General features: G+C 35.0%; 1 protein-coding gene across 1 annotated transcript in view; it reads right to left on the bottom strand.

The window, feature by feature from the left end:
- Positions 1-18165, bottom strand: part of LOC128240777 (protein PTHB1-like) — a 41224-nt gene that overhangs the window by 13877 nt on the left and 9182 nt on the right. The window contains exons 8-20 of the mRNA XM_052957651.1: positions 17839-17926; positions 15665-15760; positions 15216-15345; positions 14593-14774; positions 13822-13901; positions 12378-12431; positions 10249-10351; positions 7784-7888; positions 5789-5929; positions 5068-5163; positions 3606-3778; positions 2307-2642; positions 716-917 (exon numbers count right to left, since the gene is read on the bottom strand). Coding sequence (XP_052813611.1) covers positions 716-917; positions 2307-2642; positions 3606-3778; positions 5068-5163; positions 5789-5929; positions 7784-7888; positions 10249-10351; positions 12378-12431; positions 13822-13901; positions 14593-14774; positions 15216-15345; positions 15665-15760; positions 17839-17926 — 1786 coding nt within the window. The remainder of the gene's footprint in view (positions 1-715; positions 918-2306; positions 2643-3605; positions 3779-5067; positions 5164-5788; positions 5930-7783; positions 7889-10248; positions 10352-12377; positions 12432-13821; positions 13902-14592; positions 14775-15215; positions 15346-15664; positions 15761-17838; positions 17927-18165) is intronic.

The raw sequence follows: 18165 nt of genomic DNA, 5'->3' as shown, positions 1-18165 counted from the left end.
TTACATTTTTTGAATCTTGAGTCTGAACTCAGACTTGAGTCTGTTTGTAATTATAGAACCAGATGCTGTGTAACTTCAGTGCATAAGCAATTTCTGCTTCTTTGGTTCAATCTGGGGGTAAGTTGTGGAGGGAATAATACAAGAAACCATGAGATCGAACTTACCTGAGCTTATCACACAAGAGGGCAAGGTGTTTCTTCACTTTGATCTTGTCCTTGGGAGTTTGAGAGGGGTGGGATTTTGCGTCTGAGAGGTTAAATAAAAACACAAGGTTGAACTCACCTCCAGTGTTGATAGGGAGACCATCCACCAGTCGTTCACTCTTACTCAGCTTATCACACAAGAGGACAAGATGTTTCTTCACTTTACTCGTGTCCTACGGGAATATGAGTAGGGCGGGATTAAGTGTCTGAGTGATTAATTAAAAACATCAGGTTGAACTCACCTCCAGTGTTGATAGGGAGACCATCCACCAGTCGAGCACCTTTACTGAGCTTATCACACAAGAGGGGGAGGTGTTTTTTCACTTTACTCGTATCCTCTGGGAGTTTGTTCTATTGAACTCACCTCCAGTATTGATAGGGAGACCATCAACTTTACTGAGCTTATCACAAAGAAGAGCCAGGTGTTTCTTCACTTTACTTTTTTCCTCTGGGAGTTGAGGTAGGGGGATTTAACGTCTGAGCGGTTAATTAAAACACGAGGTTGAACTCACCTCCAGTATTCATTGGGAGACCATCCACCAGCCGAGCCCCTTTACTGAGCTTATCACAAAGAAGAGCGAGGTGTTTCTTCACTTTGCTCGTGTCTTCTGGGAGTTTAAGAGGGGCGGGGTTTAGCGTCTGGTCCTTGGCAGACTTTGCGAGCACTGTACGGAGCAGGTGGGTCACAGAGGCATCAACTGTCTCCTCCCAGCCCTGATAAATTAAAATATAATAGTTTAAAAAACAAAACATGTCCTGTAATCAATATAAAAATTATCCTTAAATAGCCATTGTTCATAAAGTGTATCAATTTGTGTAAATTTATTATAGTTTTAAATTACATTGGCTGGGTTAAATCCAGTGTTCAAAATCAGCACCAACCAGGTAACTTATAGGGGCCATGATTACGAACAGTCTCAAGTGTGAGTTCAGACTTATGTTGCAAACCTTCAAATCTTTATTTCTTTTTACTTTTCCTTCCGGTTAAGTATTTATGATGAAATTTGCTAAATTAATCCTTTTCAAAATTGTACTATTATTCACATTTTTTTTGTTAAACAAATGAAATAAAGATAATTCTTTTATTTAATAAAAGGCATTTTTTTAGTCTAGACTTAAAGATAGTGTTTATAAGCATTGTGCCCAGTATTGATGTAATTTACAGAGCAAACACTGGCAACTTTGTTGGTAAAGGGAAGTTACCTTAGTGAACAGCAGAGACAAATTGATCAGTCAAGGAAATGGGCATTGAGGAGTTACCTCCCTTGAGGCTTCATCTTGAGGAAATTTACCAGTGGAAGAAATAATCATTTTTCATTCAGTTAAACCATAAAAAGAGTAATAAATTACAATGTAGAAAGTTATATGTGAATAAAATTATACAGATCATGCATCAAAAAGTATATCATTGAAAAATCCATGGAATGTGGGCATTTCAATCAAAATCAAGATACTAGATGTAAATCATTAAACATTCTATGGAATGTGGACACTTAAATTAAGATCATATTTACACGTATTAAGTTGAAAATTCCATAATATGTGGACATTTCAATGTAGATCATATAAACATGTTTATGATTGAAAATTCCATGGAATGTGGGCATTTCAATCAAAATCAAGATACTTGATGTAAATCATTAAACATTCTATGGAATGTGGACACTTAAATTAAGATCATATTTACATGTATTCCATAATATGTGGACATTTCAATGTAGATCATATAAACATGTTTATGATTGAAAATTCCATGGAATGTGGGCATTTCAATCAGGATCATTTACACATGTTTATCATTGAAATTCCATGGAATGTGGATTTTCAATCAAGATCATGAATACATGTATATCATTGAAAAGTCCATGGAAGGTGGGCATTTCAATCAAGATCATATTAACAATTTAATAATTGAAAGTTCCATGGAATGTAGGCATTTCAATCAAGATCATGTTTGAGTTATATAAATGAATTAAATTTTAAATAACAAGAGTAAAGCTAGGCCCCGCCGCAAAAAAAATAACGGGGGAAAATAAGGTTCAGGTAATTTTCATACACAACCTTTGTTTCACATGTACACATTTCTATTCATACAATACTTACAGCTTCTAAAGTATCCACAACAAGGCCGGTAACACTTGACTGTAACACGGCGAATTCCTCCTCTGACATATTAGTCCACAGTTTGAGAATAAAGTTAAACAAGTTTGTGGCACAACTGAGGGCGTTCGCCGCAACTTCTAACTGAAGATCGTTTTCCTGTATAGTCTCTGCTAAATGAATCAATTGTCTATATGTGCCTTCTAGCAATGTGTCGAGGTTTTGTAACGGGGCTGGAGTTTTGTCCTTGAAACGTGTCAATAATCGTCGCTGGATGGCTCGGAATTGTGACGCTCGTTGAGAAAGCATTTCCTTGCAGCTTTCTGCGTTCATTCTATGCTGTAAGGGAATAAAATGACTTTTGTATTTAAAGGGACTGGCTAATGTTTTTGGACACAATTTTTTCCCCAAGGTTATGCATCTGATACATACTAGTTATTTTACTCTTTGATATCGAAATTGCAGAAAAAATACAATTATAAGTATAAAGTGGTTTTAGTGGAGAGCGCACCCTTGCCAGGACAGTCAATTTTCTTTTTAGAAAACTGACAACATAACCTCACGCCCATGAGGACTACAAAAATGAGGGATAATTTAACCTATAAGCCTTACCGTAAGTTGAAAAGGATTGCTATTCAAAGTAGTGTACTTAAAAGACAATATTTGAGCATGTATCACCATTTCTTAAAGGGTCCTAGCCGCCAGTATCTTTTAAATGTTTTTTAACATACAGACTCTAAAAAGGTAAGGCCAGCGCCAATTTTGCAATTATTCTTCCTTCCCAGAATATGACTACAATCATTGTCTGCTTTCTAAAGATCACATTTATGGAGTTGTAATAAATTGTTTCATTTCTGTTTTTTTAACCGGTGTTGTAGTTTAAACATAGGATCCAATTTTTTTCGTAAATTTTTCCCTCAGCATTATTTTTCCCAAGGTATTATCAGGGATGTGATTGACTTGGCAGCTTAAAGGCTGAAACTTTTTCGGTGATGGGTTTTGGAGGCGTTCAAGGCCCCCAATGGGTTTAAAGCACAGTGCCCAAGAAGCAAAACTGCCTTTTAAGAAGCTTTTCAGACAGTTTTTCTGACTTCAAACTTGAAGCAAACTGGATTGAAAATACTGAAAACATATAAACATATAATGAAACAACAAAACCAACAAGTAAACATTTTTCAATCATTTAAATTCGGTCCGTGGTGCCATGAGATCCACAGAAAACCGCATTTCAGCAGACAATTCACATCTCTGATTTTCTACAGTAAAATTTGGCATACCCAGTACAATATTTCTACTTTTTACCTCAAAATGGTTCTCAATGATATCGAAGTAGTCATTGAGGGGGACCTGGCCCGTGAAGGAGACGTTGAAACCCTTGATGTTCCCCTTGTTAAAATGGTTATTGAGGCGCGAACTGAGGTCTCGCACGACGTACCACAAGCCCTCGAAAAGGTCACATTGTAGGCGGTACCGATCTGAATGGAAAGAAAAAAATGTCTGATATTTAAGATTTATTTGTATACAGCCAAACCCCGTTAGCTCAAACTGGCTTGGTTCGAATTCCTCATTGAAGGGAACTGGATGTAAAGGACCGATTACTTTATACTGAAGGTAAATGTTCCTTCCCGCTTGGCTCGAATTCCTCTAACTGGATGTAAAGGACTGATTTCTGTTTATTGAAGGTAAGCATTGCAGATTGGCTCAAATTTTCCGAGGCTCGAGGTAATTACGCTGGTCCATGTGAGTCCGAGCCATGGTGTTTGACTGTACTGGATTTTGCCATTCGTTGTAAGATGTGAACTCAGCTCAGGCAACGTATCATAAGCTTTCAAATTTGTCACATTGTAGATGGTACCAAACTAAATGGTTAGAAAATTCCACTAAATAAGTTTATTCAAGTTTATAATTATGTCGTTATTGTGTAACTATTGTTTACACAATGCAGGATTGTCATTCAAGTTGAAAACCAATCAGATTTAAAATCTACATTGGCAAGGGTAAAGAAAACATTTAAAGATCTTATTTACTGTATGTTAAAAATAATACCGGATACAAGTCCTACTTATAACACTAACTAACTTTCAGAGAGAAACATTAGAGGCTCATATTTCGGTTTAAGCTGTTTCAATATAATTATTATCTTGTACATAATTGTATATCATATTGGGCCGGTTGTTCAGAACTTTGTCAAAGTTAACAACGTTGTTAACGTCATCGTTGTTAACTTTCAAAACTTTATCTGGAAGTTCAAGGGATACAATTGTGATCTGTAGCTTTTCTAACAAGATTTGAGACAAATGGTTTAGTTGAACTTGTTTATATCAAAATATGTGAGCATATCATGAAATAATTCATTACAAGTAAACAATGATGTCGTTTATCAAGTTGTTTACTTAAACAAAGGTTGTCCAGTTAGCACTGTGGTTAGCGCACTCGCTTCTCAACAAGACGAGACGGGTTCAATTCCCAACCTGGGCGCATGCATGTGAGTTTGGTTAGTGGTCACCAAGCCTGACAAGTGGGTTTTCTCCGGGTACTCCGGTTTTTCCCCACAACACAAGACCACAGTCTTGGGCAACATCATGCCAACGAGAGTGAATTAGTATAAGCTTTCATAGCTTTCTGCACAATCGTTATAAAATATATAATGATCAAACTAACTTAAAAAATGTTCTGAATAATCAGCCTGTTCCAATCTGATGCTTGATAATGTAATCTATGTATTGCATAAATCTTATTTGGACTTATGCTGACTCAAACTTACTTGAAGTTTTAGAAGCCAGCACTGTCACTACTGGCCCACCAAAGTACTGGAAGCCGAGAGCTGCCCCCTGTCCCCCGGCATTCTCCCCCAGAAGATCTGAAAACAAACAGGATGGTTAGATATTCACTGTATATTACACATACAGATATGAACAATTAACTATAGTTTGAAAATCTGTGAAACAGCATAATCGATTACAAGAAAAAAAATTGTCCTGCCTTTTTGAACAATTTTATATTTTGTAATCTAAATAAATTAATCATTTTTTTTAAATAGGTGAACTCAACAATGGAGTGACAAACATAAATATACTATTACAAAATCAGCAACATGTCTGTTTGTAAACCTCTTATCTGCAAAAGACCTTATGCTCAGGTTGGGATGAACCTATCTTACACTCTCGGCCATGGAAGATACTTCCATTCGTATGTGTATTTTAAATCGTACAAATAATTACATTCTTTTTTCAAAATGGAAAAGAGACGAAAAGAGGAAGTGCCTTTTTGAGCCTGGGTATACTCGGACCTCAGACTGTTCTTATCATGTGACAATAGGTCAACAAATTTGAGTCAGATTATTTTTTGAGAGTATGTTGGGCTGCTGCAAACAAACATATCTTTAAGGATGTCCTCATTGAATTAATATAGAACTACATACCTGGGAAAATATCATTGCGATTTGTGGGCTGTTTGTTGGTTTGGACTTATATAGAATTACATACCTGGGAAAATATCATTGAGATTTGTGGGCTGTTTGTTGGTGTCAAGGGTGATTTTGAACAGCGCGTTTTTCACGGGCAACACCGGCTTGACGATCAGCTTCAACGGAAGCTTGATATGGGCCGAGGCAATCCTGACAGCACCTGGAAGACACAGATCGATTTGCATGTATTATATTTAAGACAGAGAATAAGTTTGAAAATGAGATAAAAAGTATTAACTATTTACTTTCAACCATTGATGGTATAAATGTAAATAACATAATCAAATTCTTAAACATAAACAATAAATATCACTGAAATATTATTTATAACTTTTTTTCCACAATAATTATTATGAATAGCTATTTCCATATTTCTGTTTGACAATAATATTACATGCATATATGAGTTCATTCATTTTTTTTTGTGACTGTATATACCACTTGAACGTAACAGAAATGATATTGTTGAAATTGTGACCCAGCCCTGTGCGCTAATGTTTGATTTGAAAGCGTGGGAGGGCTAAACTTTCATACAGGTAAAAAAATAAATCAAATTGTTATTTCACTGTTTGCCACAGTGTGATATCCTTTTTATTTCAATGATAAATCTCTAAAAATCATAAAAAAGCATATATTTATAAAATTGTACATTGATTTCATAATGAATTTCAATTAAAATCCTCAGGGGCAGCTCCATAATTGGTGTTAGAGGGGGCATTACTTTGGGACGCACTGGAAGTACACCCCCTAAATATTTTTTTACAATTTCTTGTCCGAAATGGTGCATTTTGATTGTATTTTATTACTTTTTTTTTTAATTGAAATAAAAAGTAAACTTGGAAAACTTAAGTGAGGGCCAATGCTTTGGTGCTCACCCCCCCCCCCTCCTCCCCATCAATCCGCCATTGTAACTGAACATGCAACTTCATTATAAAAGCATTTTCTTTATGTAATATCAACAATAACATCATGTGAAACTAAATAATATGGATATAAAAGTATAAATTTGTGAACAAGGCAATGTTTGATGTAACATAATTCATATCCAACTTGTACAAAGCTTAATCATGTGAACCTTTAAAAACCATGCTACTTACTTTCTGTTTCATCGTCTTTAATATAAACAAGATTACAAAAGTTACAATCCAACAGTCTTTTGTGTATGTACTACTTAAATAAATACACGTTTGTTTCTTGACAGAAACATCTCCATAATCACATAATATAAGTCTCGCACAGTATTTTCATAACTGTAACTTTCTGGTCTTATCGGATAAATGAAAAAATTTGAAAAAATAATAATGCAGAAAGCATCCACATCTAAATAACCTTACCTAATCCGGGGTAATTTGTTTTTTTGTATTTACAAGTTAAAATGACAAAAATATCGAGTTAAGATCACATCTGTAGCATTAACTTTTTTACCACCATTACTGCACTGTGTAATGCTACCTGCATATTGAATTTGATAAAAATAGGTTAAATATCTTGCAAAAGATTAGTCAATGAAAGATGGAAAGTTCTTCAAAAAACAATAAAAACTTCCCCTATCATTATTTTTGGTTTTTAGATAGAGACATAAAGAATACAATTGATTGACCGATTGTTCAGAACTTTGTTTTGTTCAGAACTTTGTTTACCGATTGTTCAGAACTTTGTTTACCGATTGTTCAGAACTTTGTTTACCGATTGTTCAGAACTTTGTTTACCGATTGTTCAGAACTTTGTTTGAGCTAACAATGTTGTTAACTTTAACGTTGTGAATTTTCAAATCTTTAATACTGTGAAAGCTTCAAGGACGCACATGTGATATTCAGTACTTTTCACAAATTTAGAATCAACTGATTCAACTTTGCTTCTTTAACTTAAATATATATACGCACATCATAAACTATTTCACCTTTAAAAGAGTAAAAAATGATGCCGTTAACAACATTGTTACCTTTTATAAAGTTCTGAACAATCAGCCCAAGATTTCACAAAATAAATATGCCGACAGCAGACGCATACTCACCGGTTGTACTGATGTATTTTGCCGACACTTGTGCAGACAGATCTGCAGGCAACGCCTTGCCCCGTATGAAAAATGCACAGAATGACTCTGAAGGCTGACCAGGATCTGAAGTTAAGACAATATGGGCTTAATCAAAGTTTATATTGGTTTAGCCAGTATTTATTGCAGATAGTGATGAAACGTTAACGAGTACAATCGATAAATCGTCGCTGGCAATGCTATGTCGGCGACAATAGATAGTGGTTGTCCAAAATCGATGTCGCTAATGTTGCTTCCAGTAACTACGTATTTTATTTAGTTTTGTGGTTAAAGTCGAGAAAATGTTAATGTTTCCTTCCGGTAAATTCTCGTTGAGTTGATTTTAACAAGGGAGGTCTTACACAACTGCGGTGAATGTAAACACATTTGCTTAAAAACTTAAAAACTCTCCCAAAATTACAAATTGTTTTAATTATTTACATATTTCATAAAACCTTCTTCAATAACCTGTCTCCATGGTGTAGTGGGTCCGGTCTAATACCGGCAAATACCGGGGATCCCACCTCGATGCATTCTGTTTTTGAAAGCTTTTTTGGTATCGTTTTTAATTAACTAATATACTTTTTTGTGAAAGTTTTATGAAATTAAGATATGCTAATGAAATAAAATGCTAACATAACTTAATTGATGTGGTGTCTATCATTTTACCATTGATGTGCAATTATTAAGAATGTGTTGTGTCGGTATGTTTTTCCATAAGTTATTAAAGACAGAAAATGTTATGGAAATTTACTAACTGTTGCAAAAAGCATGACTATAGCATCACACATACTGATTCCAGGTTTATCCATTTAAATGATCATGATGATACGATGTACAAAAAATGTATTCCTTACTGGTATTATGAACTTTCGATTATTGTCCGATAGTAAATCGAAATGCTTGGTCCGATTCGATTCGATTATTGATTGCAAATGGAGTCCGATTTTCAAACACTAATTGCAGAATATATTGAACATTGTAAATAAGCATTTGAGCTACAGAAATGCATAACATACATGTATACAAAATAGAGAGTGTTGAAATGCGTAAACAGTGAGTAAATCACAGAATTGAGAATTAATCATAATTGGTTTTACGAGTACTAAGTCTCTCATCTGTTTATATTCTTGAAGACTTTTAGACCATATAAAATAGAACTGATTAAAAAGACATTCAACTGTTACTTTTAATTTTTCAAATTTTATATTAACAATTGTCTCATAAGTCCTCTTGAATTAAAGTCAATTATACCATTATAATACTTGAAAATAATCAGCAAATAAAACCACTAACATGTGTATGTGGCTTGTCTTGAAATTTGACGGAATTATTTATTCAATCAACATATTCTATCTGTTATTTCCCTTTTAAAAATAATGGTTTTTATTAACTTTTGATGTATTAAATAAAAATGTTTAAAATGAGTTGAGGTCGATATTGAGATTTGACTTGAGTATTTTTGTGACATTTTGGCCTGTCCTGGTATTCATTAAAGTGACACTCTTATTCAAAATCAAAACATACACATGTATAACAAACCTCAATTTTGACTGATAAACCTTTAACTAATTACTAAATAATACATTTATGGAAAATATAAATTACTGATAACAAGATTGTAACCGTGTATTTAATAGCAGAAAGCGCAAAAATATTAAATGATTGGTGAATGCTAAAAGATTTACTGTGGTCTACTATAATAGTCACATAAGGTAGAAATACCGTGTATTATATTAATTTCTTTCAAATCAAACTCGGTATCCTTCATAAGAACCATTGTTTTCGACATTTATTCATCCGTTTTGGAAAATTTAAACAATATCATTAATTGTGGTAAATCTTATTTGGGAGTAAGAGTGCATCTTTAATAATCTTAAGTCATTTCCTAACTCAAGTCATGTACCTAAGTTAAGTATCTCACTGGCCATATGATATATAATAACTTCATATCATCTGAAATACTTAATTTTTATTGAATATACATACTTTTATTTTTTATTATGACATGGAAGTTTTTTGGAATTTGACTTCAGTTAAGAAATGAGAAGTTTTATTAATATGACCCCTGGCATTTAACTCACTACAGGTGTACATATATTTGTATATATCTTATTTGTATAATTAGTTCCTGAGTATCAAACAATATGTACATGTACCTCCTCCGTCCTAATGACCACTTACCTACATATAGCATCGGTATATGTATAAGTACTAATCACATGACTTTCACGTACTAAATATACACACTACAAGATGGGAAACCATTATGTTCTATATTTAAGCGGGTAAACTCTGCTAAGACAGCAACTAAAAATTCTTTTAATCATGTAACATGATGTATAATCAGTTTTATACTAGCTCTAGTATATATTTTATTTGTATAATAAGTTTCACAGCATCAAACAAAAGGTACATATACCACCTCTGTCCCCGTGAAGACTTACCTACGCTAGGGATTGTAAAATTTGTCAGGTTGGAGGCCAGGGGCCATTGTACGTGGACTGTGAGTTTAATATTCTCCAGCCGCAATCTCGACTTCATCTGTATCTGTTAATGTACAAGATATTCATAAAATCGGGTATTTCCTTAAAAAAAAATGTCCATAAAGTCAGGTATTTTCTATGTACTACCTTATCCATAAAGTCGGGCATTTCCTTGTACAAAATTGTCCATAAAGTCAGATATTTTCTATGTACTACCTTATCCATAAAGTCGGCTATTTCCTTGTACAAACTTGTCCATAAAGTCAGATATTTTCTATGTACTACCTTATCCATAAAGTCGGCTATTTCCTTGTACAAACTTGGTCCATAAAGTCAGATATTTTCTATGTACTACCTTATCCATAAAGTCGGCTATTTCCTTGTACAAACTTGTCCATAAAGTCAGATATTTTCTATGTACTACCTTATCTATAAAGTCGGCTATTTCCTTGTACAAACTTGTCCATAAAGTCAGGTATTTTCTATGTACTACCTTATCCATAAAGTCGGCTATTTCCTTGTACAAACTTGTGCATAAAGCATAAAGTCGGGTATTTCCTTGTACAAACTTGTCCATAAAGTCAGATATTTTCTATGTACTACCTTATCCATAAAGTCGGCTATTTCCTTGTACAAACTTGTCCATAAAGTCAGATATTTTCTATGTACTACCTTATCCATAAAGTCGGCTATTTCCTTGTACAAACTTGTCCATAAAGTCAGATATTTTCTATGTACTACCTTATCCATAAAGTCGGCTATTTCCTTGTACAAACTTGTCCATAAAGTCAGATATTTTCTATGTACTACCTTATCCATAAAGTCGGGTATTTCCTTGTACAAACTTGTCCATAAAGTCAGATATTTTCTATGTACTACCTTATCCATAAAGTCGGCTATTTCCTTGTACAAACTTGTCCATAAAGTCAGATATTTTCTATGTACTACCTTATCCATAAAGTCGGCTATTTCCTTGTACAAACTTGTCCATAAAGTCAGATATTTTCTATGTACTACCTTATCCATAAAGTCGGGTATTTCCTTGTACAAACTTGTCCATAAAGTCAGATATTTTCTATGTACTACCTTATCCATAAAGTCGGCTATTTCCTTGTACAAACTTGTCCATAAAGTCAGATATTTTCTATGTACTACCTTATCCATAAAGTCGGCTATTTCCTTGTACAAACTTGTCCATAAAGTCAGATATTTTCTATGTACTACCTTATCCATAAAGTCGGGCATTTCCTTGTACAAACTTGTCCATAATGTCAGGTATTTTCTATGTACTACCTTATCCATAAAGTCGGCTATTTCCTTGTACAAACTTGTCCATAAAGTCAGATATTTTCTATGTACTACCTTATCCATAAAGTCGGGTATTTCCTTGTACAAACTTGTCCATAAAGTCAGATATTTTCTATGTACTACCTTATCCATTAAGTCGGCTATTTCCTTGTACAAACTTGTCCATAAAGTCAGATATTTTCTATGTACTACCTTATCCATATAGTCTGGTATTTCCTTGTAATTACAAATTTTTTCCCTACTTTTTTTATTTTCAGATCTCATTTTTAGTCAAATAATACCAGATTTTATTCAATTTTATTCATAACCATTTCAAATTAAAGCTGCACTCTCAAAGATTGACCATTTTAACACCTTTTATAAAAAAAAAATGTCTTGGAATGGGCCAGTCTTTGTATGATCTTATTCATTTGGAAAATAAAATATTTAAATAAATGAAACCTTATCCAAAGTATATAGCAACATTTAATAAACATTATAACAGTATATATCATTAGATGCACTTTGAACACGTCTCTATTACAGGCCTTTTGACCGCAAATGAACACAATAAGCTAAATTGACTAAATAACATTACGAACCAAATTCACATACCGGTAAGTTTTTATTTACTTGTTTTCCAATCCTTACTTTTTGTTATATTGTAAATGTTGATTTTGAATAAAAACTGTTTAAACTAATATTTGAATTTTTATTTTTGTACGATTTTTTTTTAAATTATCAAAATTATAAACATTGAATATAATATTTATATATATTCAAAACATTTCACAGACACTTACTCTCACTGTTATGGAAGGCACAGGTTCTCCGTCAATTTCAACACCGGTCGCCATCTGAAACAAACATAATTTAAACACTTCATAAACAGATAATTTCCTTCCAAAATATATACAAAATATATAATTACCTCGTAATGAATTGTTGTATTTGATGCACAATTGATTCTTTTATTCACCTGCATATATGGATTATGTATTTCTCATTCAGTTAACCCTAAATCAATCATAGCCAAAAATTGACCTTGACCTTTGAACTATTGACCTCATTATAATAAGAGGTCATCTACTGACCATGACCAATGTGCATATCAAATATCAAGACTTTACACCAAGTTGTTCAATTGATATTGATCAAAAATCGTAGTGTGATGCCGACAAAGGTGCTGAAGTGTCCAGCAGAAATAGTAATCCTTATGTGTTGGCCATGCTTGCAGGTGACACAAAAATGATCTTCCGATGTTTTATGAAAACTATTTGTTGATCTCACACATTCAACATACTGGTTGTCCCGTTAGCGCAGTGCTTAGTGCGCTCGCTTCTCACCGACGCAATGGGTTCCATTCCCTGCTTTGGCGCATGTGAGTTTAGTTTGTCGTCAACAACGTGGCGGACAAGTTGGTTTTCTCCAGGTAGTCCGGTTTCCCCCACAACATTAGACCACACTCTTGTGTAACATTGTCCCAATCAGATTGATTAGTATAATGTTGTAATAACTTGTTTCACAATCATCGTTAAATAAATAAACTTAAGTAACACACAAACACAAGTCAGATATATTCGGATATCTCCTAATAGCATTTGGCATTTTTTTTTTAATTCTATTAGCTTTAAAATATATTTTTCAGTGAAACTGAAGAACCATTATGTGTTCTCATCAACAAGAGCTTCAAACCTCTCCAAGGGAAACAAGACCCGTGCTGTGCTAGGGAAACCTAGTGGGTAACCTGGTAGTACCCCAATAGTCCAGTAACCTTCTGAAGAACAGCAGGGTGCTGTGATGACCAGAGGAAGCCGGGGCGCGGGGGCTAAAGTCAGGCAGTTAAGGATTGAAAGGTGGAGCAAAAAAAAAAAAATTCTGGTAGAATGCCACTGTTTTTTCCACTTTTATGGGAATGGTGGCTATGCCCTTTGATAGGGAAAAAATAGCATCGTTTTGGCCAAAAAGGTGAAAATACTAAAAAACATGTGTCATTTAATGTCAAATTGTTTTAAAACTTTTTTTCAACAAACCGAACAACATATTCATAAATGACATTTTATTGCTCATTTTGGAAAATGTTTAGAGGTCAATCCACCTCCAAAAATAATCATATTCAAGGGGATTTTTTTACCTGGGTAGGAAAAAATATATACTTTTTTTCAAAAGAGGAATGAGGCCAAATTTCAGCCCCAAAATGGGCCGAAAAACAACACTGAATGCACAATTGAAAATATTTTCACCAACCGAGACATCATCCAGGTTTGGTGATACATGCACGTAAATGGTCAGATCCTCCTCCTTCCCTGTCAAGTTCGGCATTATTGCTGAAATACATGAGGGAATGAAATTGAAAATCTACTGGTTACACAATTTATAGCACTAACAAATATCTGCAAACTATAGTAGTAAGTGACAAAATCCCACCCCCAAACCCACCCACCACGTGTCATTCAGTTCAAAAGATTATGTAATTATTGATAAGCCTTTATTCTGGAAGAACTATCATAATCTACAGTTGAAACCCTGTTGGCTCAAAAACAGAGGTACCTGCCAAAATTATTCAAGACTTGCAAATATCGAGCCAAGCGGGAATGCATACAAAGTGTAAAACAAAATCAGTCCTTAACATCGAGTTTGAGCCAACGGGGAAATCGAGCCAAGCAATATAGAGCCAAATGGTTGTGACTGTATATATAAGTCAGTCCCCATATTGTAACTTTTACAATATCTCCATGCATGACAAAGTTACAACTTTTTACCACCAATAGTGTGGGAGGGCTAAATCAGTAAAACATATAACCCCCAAGGGGAAGGCAATTATTTAAATAGTAGTATATGTGGGTGTCTTTTTTCGGCGATTTGGACCCCTCAAGTGTAAATTGCTTCTGTAGGGGGGTGGCATCATTCAAAAGTGCCTTTCCCCCCGGGGGTTATATGTTTAAATGGAATAGCCCAGAGTCAGAATCTCCCTTATTTGAAGAATCCAGATTGTACCATGCAGATTGTACTACTTACCTGATTTTGCTTGTTGGTCTTTTATAACCTTCTGTAATTGAGCCATCTCACGATCCATGTCCCCGTAGTTCAGCTCTCTACTCTCCACTGGTGGAGGTATGAATAGTGACGGGTCCGTCCCCAGGTACGAACATTCAAGTCTGCCAGTGTCACTTAATGTGACTATTACCCCCTTCAACTCACTGTAAGTGATATAGAAAGGAAAACAATTATTCCCCAATCCATGTAATGATAGTTCATCTCTCGACAGGAAGAGGTTCGAAAAGTGACGGGTCTGTCCCCATGTACCAACATTGGCACAGTGTCAACATATTTGAATAACTTACTGGAAGTTTCTGACTCGGATTATTATAGGCACAGTGTCAACATATGTTATACCCTCTCCGTGGCCTAGTGGTTAAGCATCTGCCTACGGAGCGGGAGGTCGTGGGTTCGATCCCTGGCTGTGTCATACCAAAAGACGTTAAAAGTTGGCTCCCTTGCCTGGCGCTCGGCATTTAAAGGCGTGCTGTCCCTTCCGCAAAAACAAAGGACCCCGTTGGAAATAATTGCTTGCACTTTCACAGGTTATCCTTGACCGCAATGTCTAAACAAAATACATACAATATTTTTGATAAACTTACTGGAAGTTTCCTACTCGGACCATGATGGGCACACTGTCCAGCTTGGCAGCCCACTTAAGACCAATATCCTGGTAAATCATCAATGTCTGTGTGTGAGAAGCCAGCAAGTAGTTGATGGATCCTTCCGTTACTGAAACAGACAATCAGGTTAATGATCCTTTTGCCTTTCCTTTAAAGCTGCACTTTGAAAAATTGAAGGTTTTTGACAACTTTTTTTATTTTTTGTCTTGTAATGAGCTACTTTTTGCATAAATGTCTTGAAACAAGTGACATAAGACTGCTGACAAAAGATCAAATCGCATTTTTCATATCTATGTTGGAAATTTCATGTTTTATGGCTAAAAACTTTAATAACGCTTAAAAAAAAAATCAGCATAAAACATCAATTTATAAGTGTAAATATCAAACCTGGGATCTGATCTTTTAAAATGAATAAACATTTTATTTACTTGAGGCATAGGGTGTAAAACAGCTGACGTCGTAGTCAAACTTCTTCATGAACCGCAACTGCCCCGTCTCTGTGAGGCAGAACAGATTTCTCTCCCCTGAAAGGATATAAAAACATGCTTGGTTCAGCAAAAGTTAAATGGCTAGTTTCTAGACCATATTCTAATATCTTAAGACAATAACTGTTTTCTCTTCAATAATAAGGTTTGCTGTGTGGTCGGATCTGATCCAAAATCATTTGTGTGTTTTAAAAAAAACTAGAAATGTGTCCATAGGACACGGATGCCCCCACTTCGATTTTTTGTCACAGAAAATAAGCCATAATGATTATTCAGGATAATCTGCACATATAGGATAAGTTGAGTTGAGTTGGGTTTTACGGCATCGCAAGACTGTATAGGTTATATGGCGCCATTCAGGCAGGAAAAAACTTGTTGGATCCACATTGGACACATACTTTTCAAGAATTAGATTGGAAACATATATTTTTGAAGTATTTTTGGCAAAAAAGGGCTGTAACTCCTAAATGACTAAAGCGATTTCCATGACTATCGAACTTGATCAAGATATTATGGTCACAAACATGTGTTTTAAGTTTGGTGAGGATTGGACAAACAGTTTTCAAGAATTAGATTGGAAACATATATTTTTGAAGTATTTTTGGCAAAAAAGGGCCGTAACTCCTAAATGACTAAAGCGATTTCCATGACTATCGAACTTGATCAAGATATTATGGTCACAAACATGTGTTTAAAGTTTGGTGAGGATTGGACAAACGGTTTTCAAGAATTAGATCGGAAACAATCTTCGGGACGTACGTACGTACAGACAGACAGACAGACGTACGTACGGACAAGGGCAACCCTATATGCCGCCACTTTGTGGGGGCATAATAAAATCCAGGCTTAAAATGAATGTTATGTCGATAGCATTTCCAATCAGTGTATTAAAACCACAACTCTGAGGTCCCGTTAAAGCTAATAAAAATTATCAGGGTTGGCTTTTTGGTAAAACTTGATTAGTATTATTCTAGATGAACTTTTTTAAGACAAGCATAGGTTGAGGTGGTTTTGATGGCTAAGTATACAGGGCTTTTTCTATAGTACCCACGGGTCCGACTATCGGACCCATTCCCAAAGCAAAATATAAGATATTTTTCCCAATCGTCAGAAAAAAATCCCAATCCAAAAAAAAAAAAAAAATTTTTTTTTTTAGAAATTCTTTATACCTGTACTGGTTCATTTACAACATCCTAATAAATTATGTGATGTGAAGTTTTTTTGGTAATTGAACTCATTGATTTTCATCACATTCAGAGATATGAAATATTATCTGTCATGATTTATTGCAATAGATATTTACACCCGAAGGAATGATATTTCAGCCATTGTGGGTCTTTTAAAGGGAATATAAACTAATTTTAAATCATTTCCTAATTCACAGGAGACTAGACAGCTTTTTCTTTTCACTGTAAAATTTCCCAATTTCCGCATTTTCACGACGCAAAATTTCCCAAAATGTCTAAGGTCTTTTCCCAAAATGGGGAGAAAAAGCCCTGGTATACCTGAAATTTAAAACACTTGTCAACATTATTTACATTCTATAACACTCAGAAACGAGGTTCTAAACCAACTTACTTAGACTCAGTATGGAATGTGGGACCATCTGAAAGCTGACCACAGCTAGGCCTTCTGCATGTTCTCTAATGTTGAAAAACCAGTCAAAATTATTGAAAATCCAACATATTAAACCAGGCTCTAAACTATGCTTACCTAGGACCAATATGGATGGTGTTGTGCCAAATATCTGCCCGCAGCTAGGTCTTCTGCCTGCTCTCCAATGTTGGGACACCAGTCAAAATTATCAATTATCTAACACATTAAACCAGGCTCTAGACTCAACTTACCTAGGACCAATATGGATGGAGGAGCGGTCTGAAAACTGACCACAGCTAGGTCTTCTGCCTGCTCTCCAATGTTGGAACACCAGTCAAAATTATCAATTATCTAACACATTAAACCAGGCTCTAGACTCAACTTACCTAGGACCAATATGGATGGAGGAGCGGTCTGAAAACTGACCACAGCTAGGTCTTCTGCCTGCTCTCCAATGTTGGAACACCAGTCAAAATTATCAATTATCTAACACATTAAACCAGGCTCTAGACTCAACTTACCTAGGACCAATATGGATGGAGGAGCGGTCTGAAAACTGACCACAGCTAGGTCTACTGCCTGCTCTCCAATGTTGAAACACCAGTCAGGCTGAAAATAATCAAAGGCTTTCAGTAAAAGAAATGTGATCAAGATTGCTATAATCCCTATCTGAAATTTTGATTCACAATCCGTACAGACATGTTGACTCCACCCCCACTCACCCTCCCCCCACCATCAATGAAAAAATCAATATTTCCTCCAAAAACGATCTACCTTACTTGGTTGTACCAATTCTTATTTTATAACACAACACTTTTATCCAGAGCTTGGTCTCCGAATATTTTATT

The sequence above is a fragment of the Mya arenaria genome, chromosome 7 (genome assembly GCF_026914265.1).
Source record: "Mya arenaria isolate MELC-2E11 chromosome 7, ASM2691426v1".
Lineage (NCBI taxonomy): Eukaryota > Metazoa > Mollusca > Bivalvia > Myida > Myidae > Mya > Mya arenaria.
This window is presented reverse-complemented; position numbering and strand designations above follow the sequence as displayed.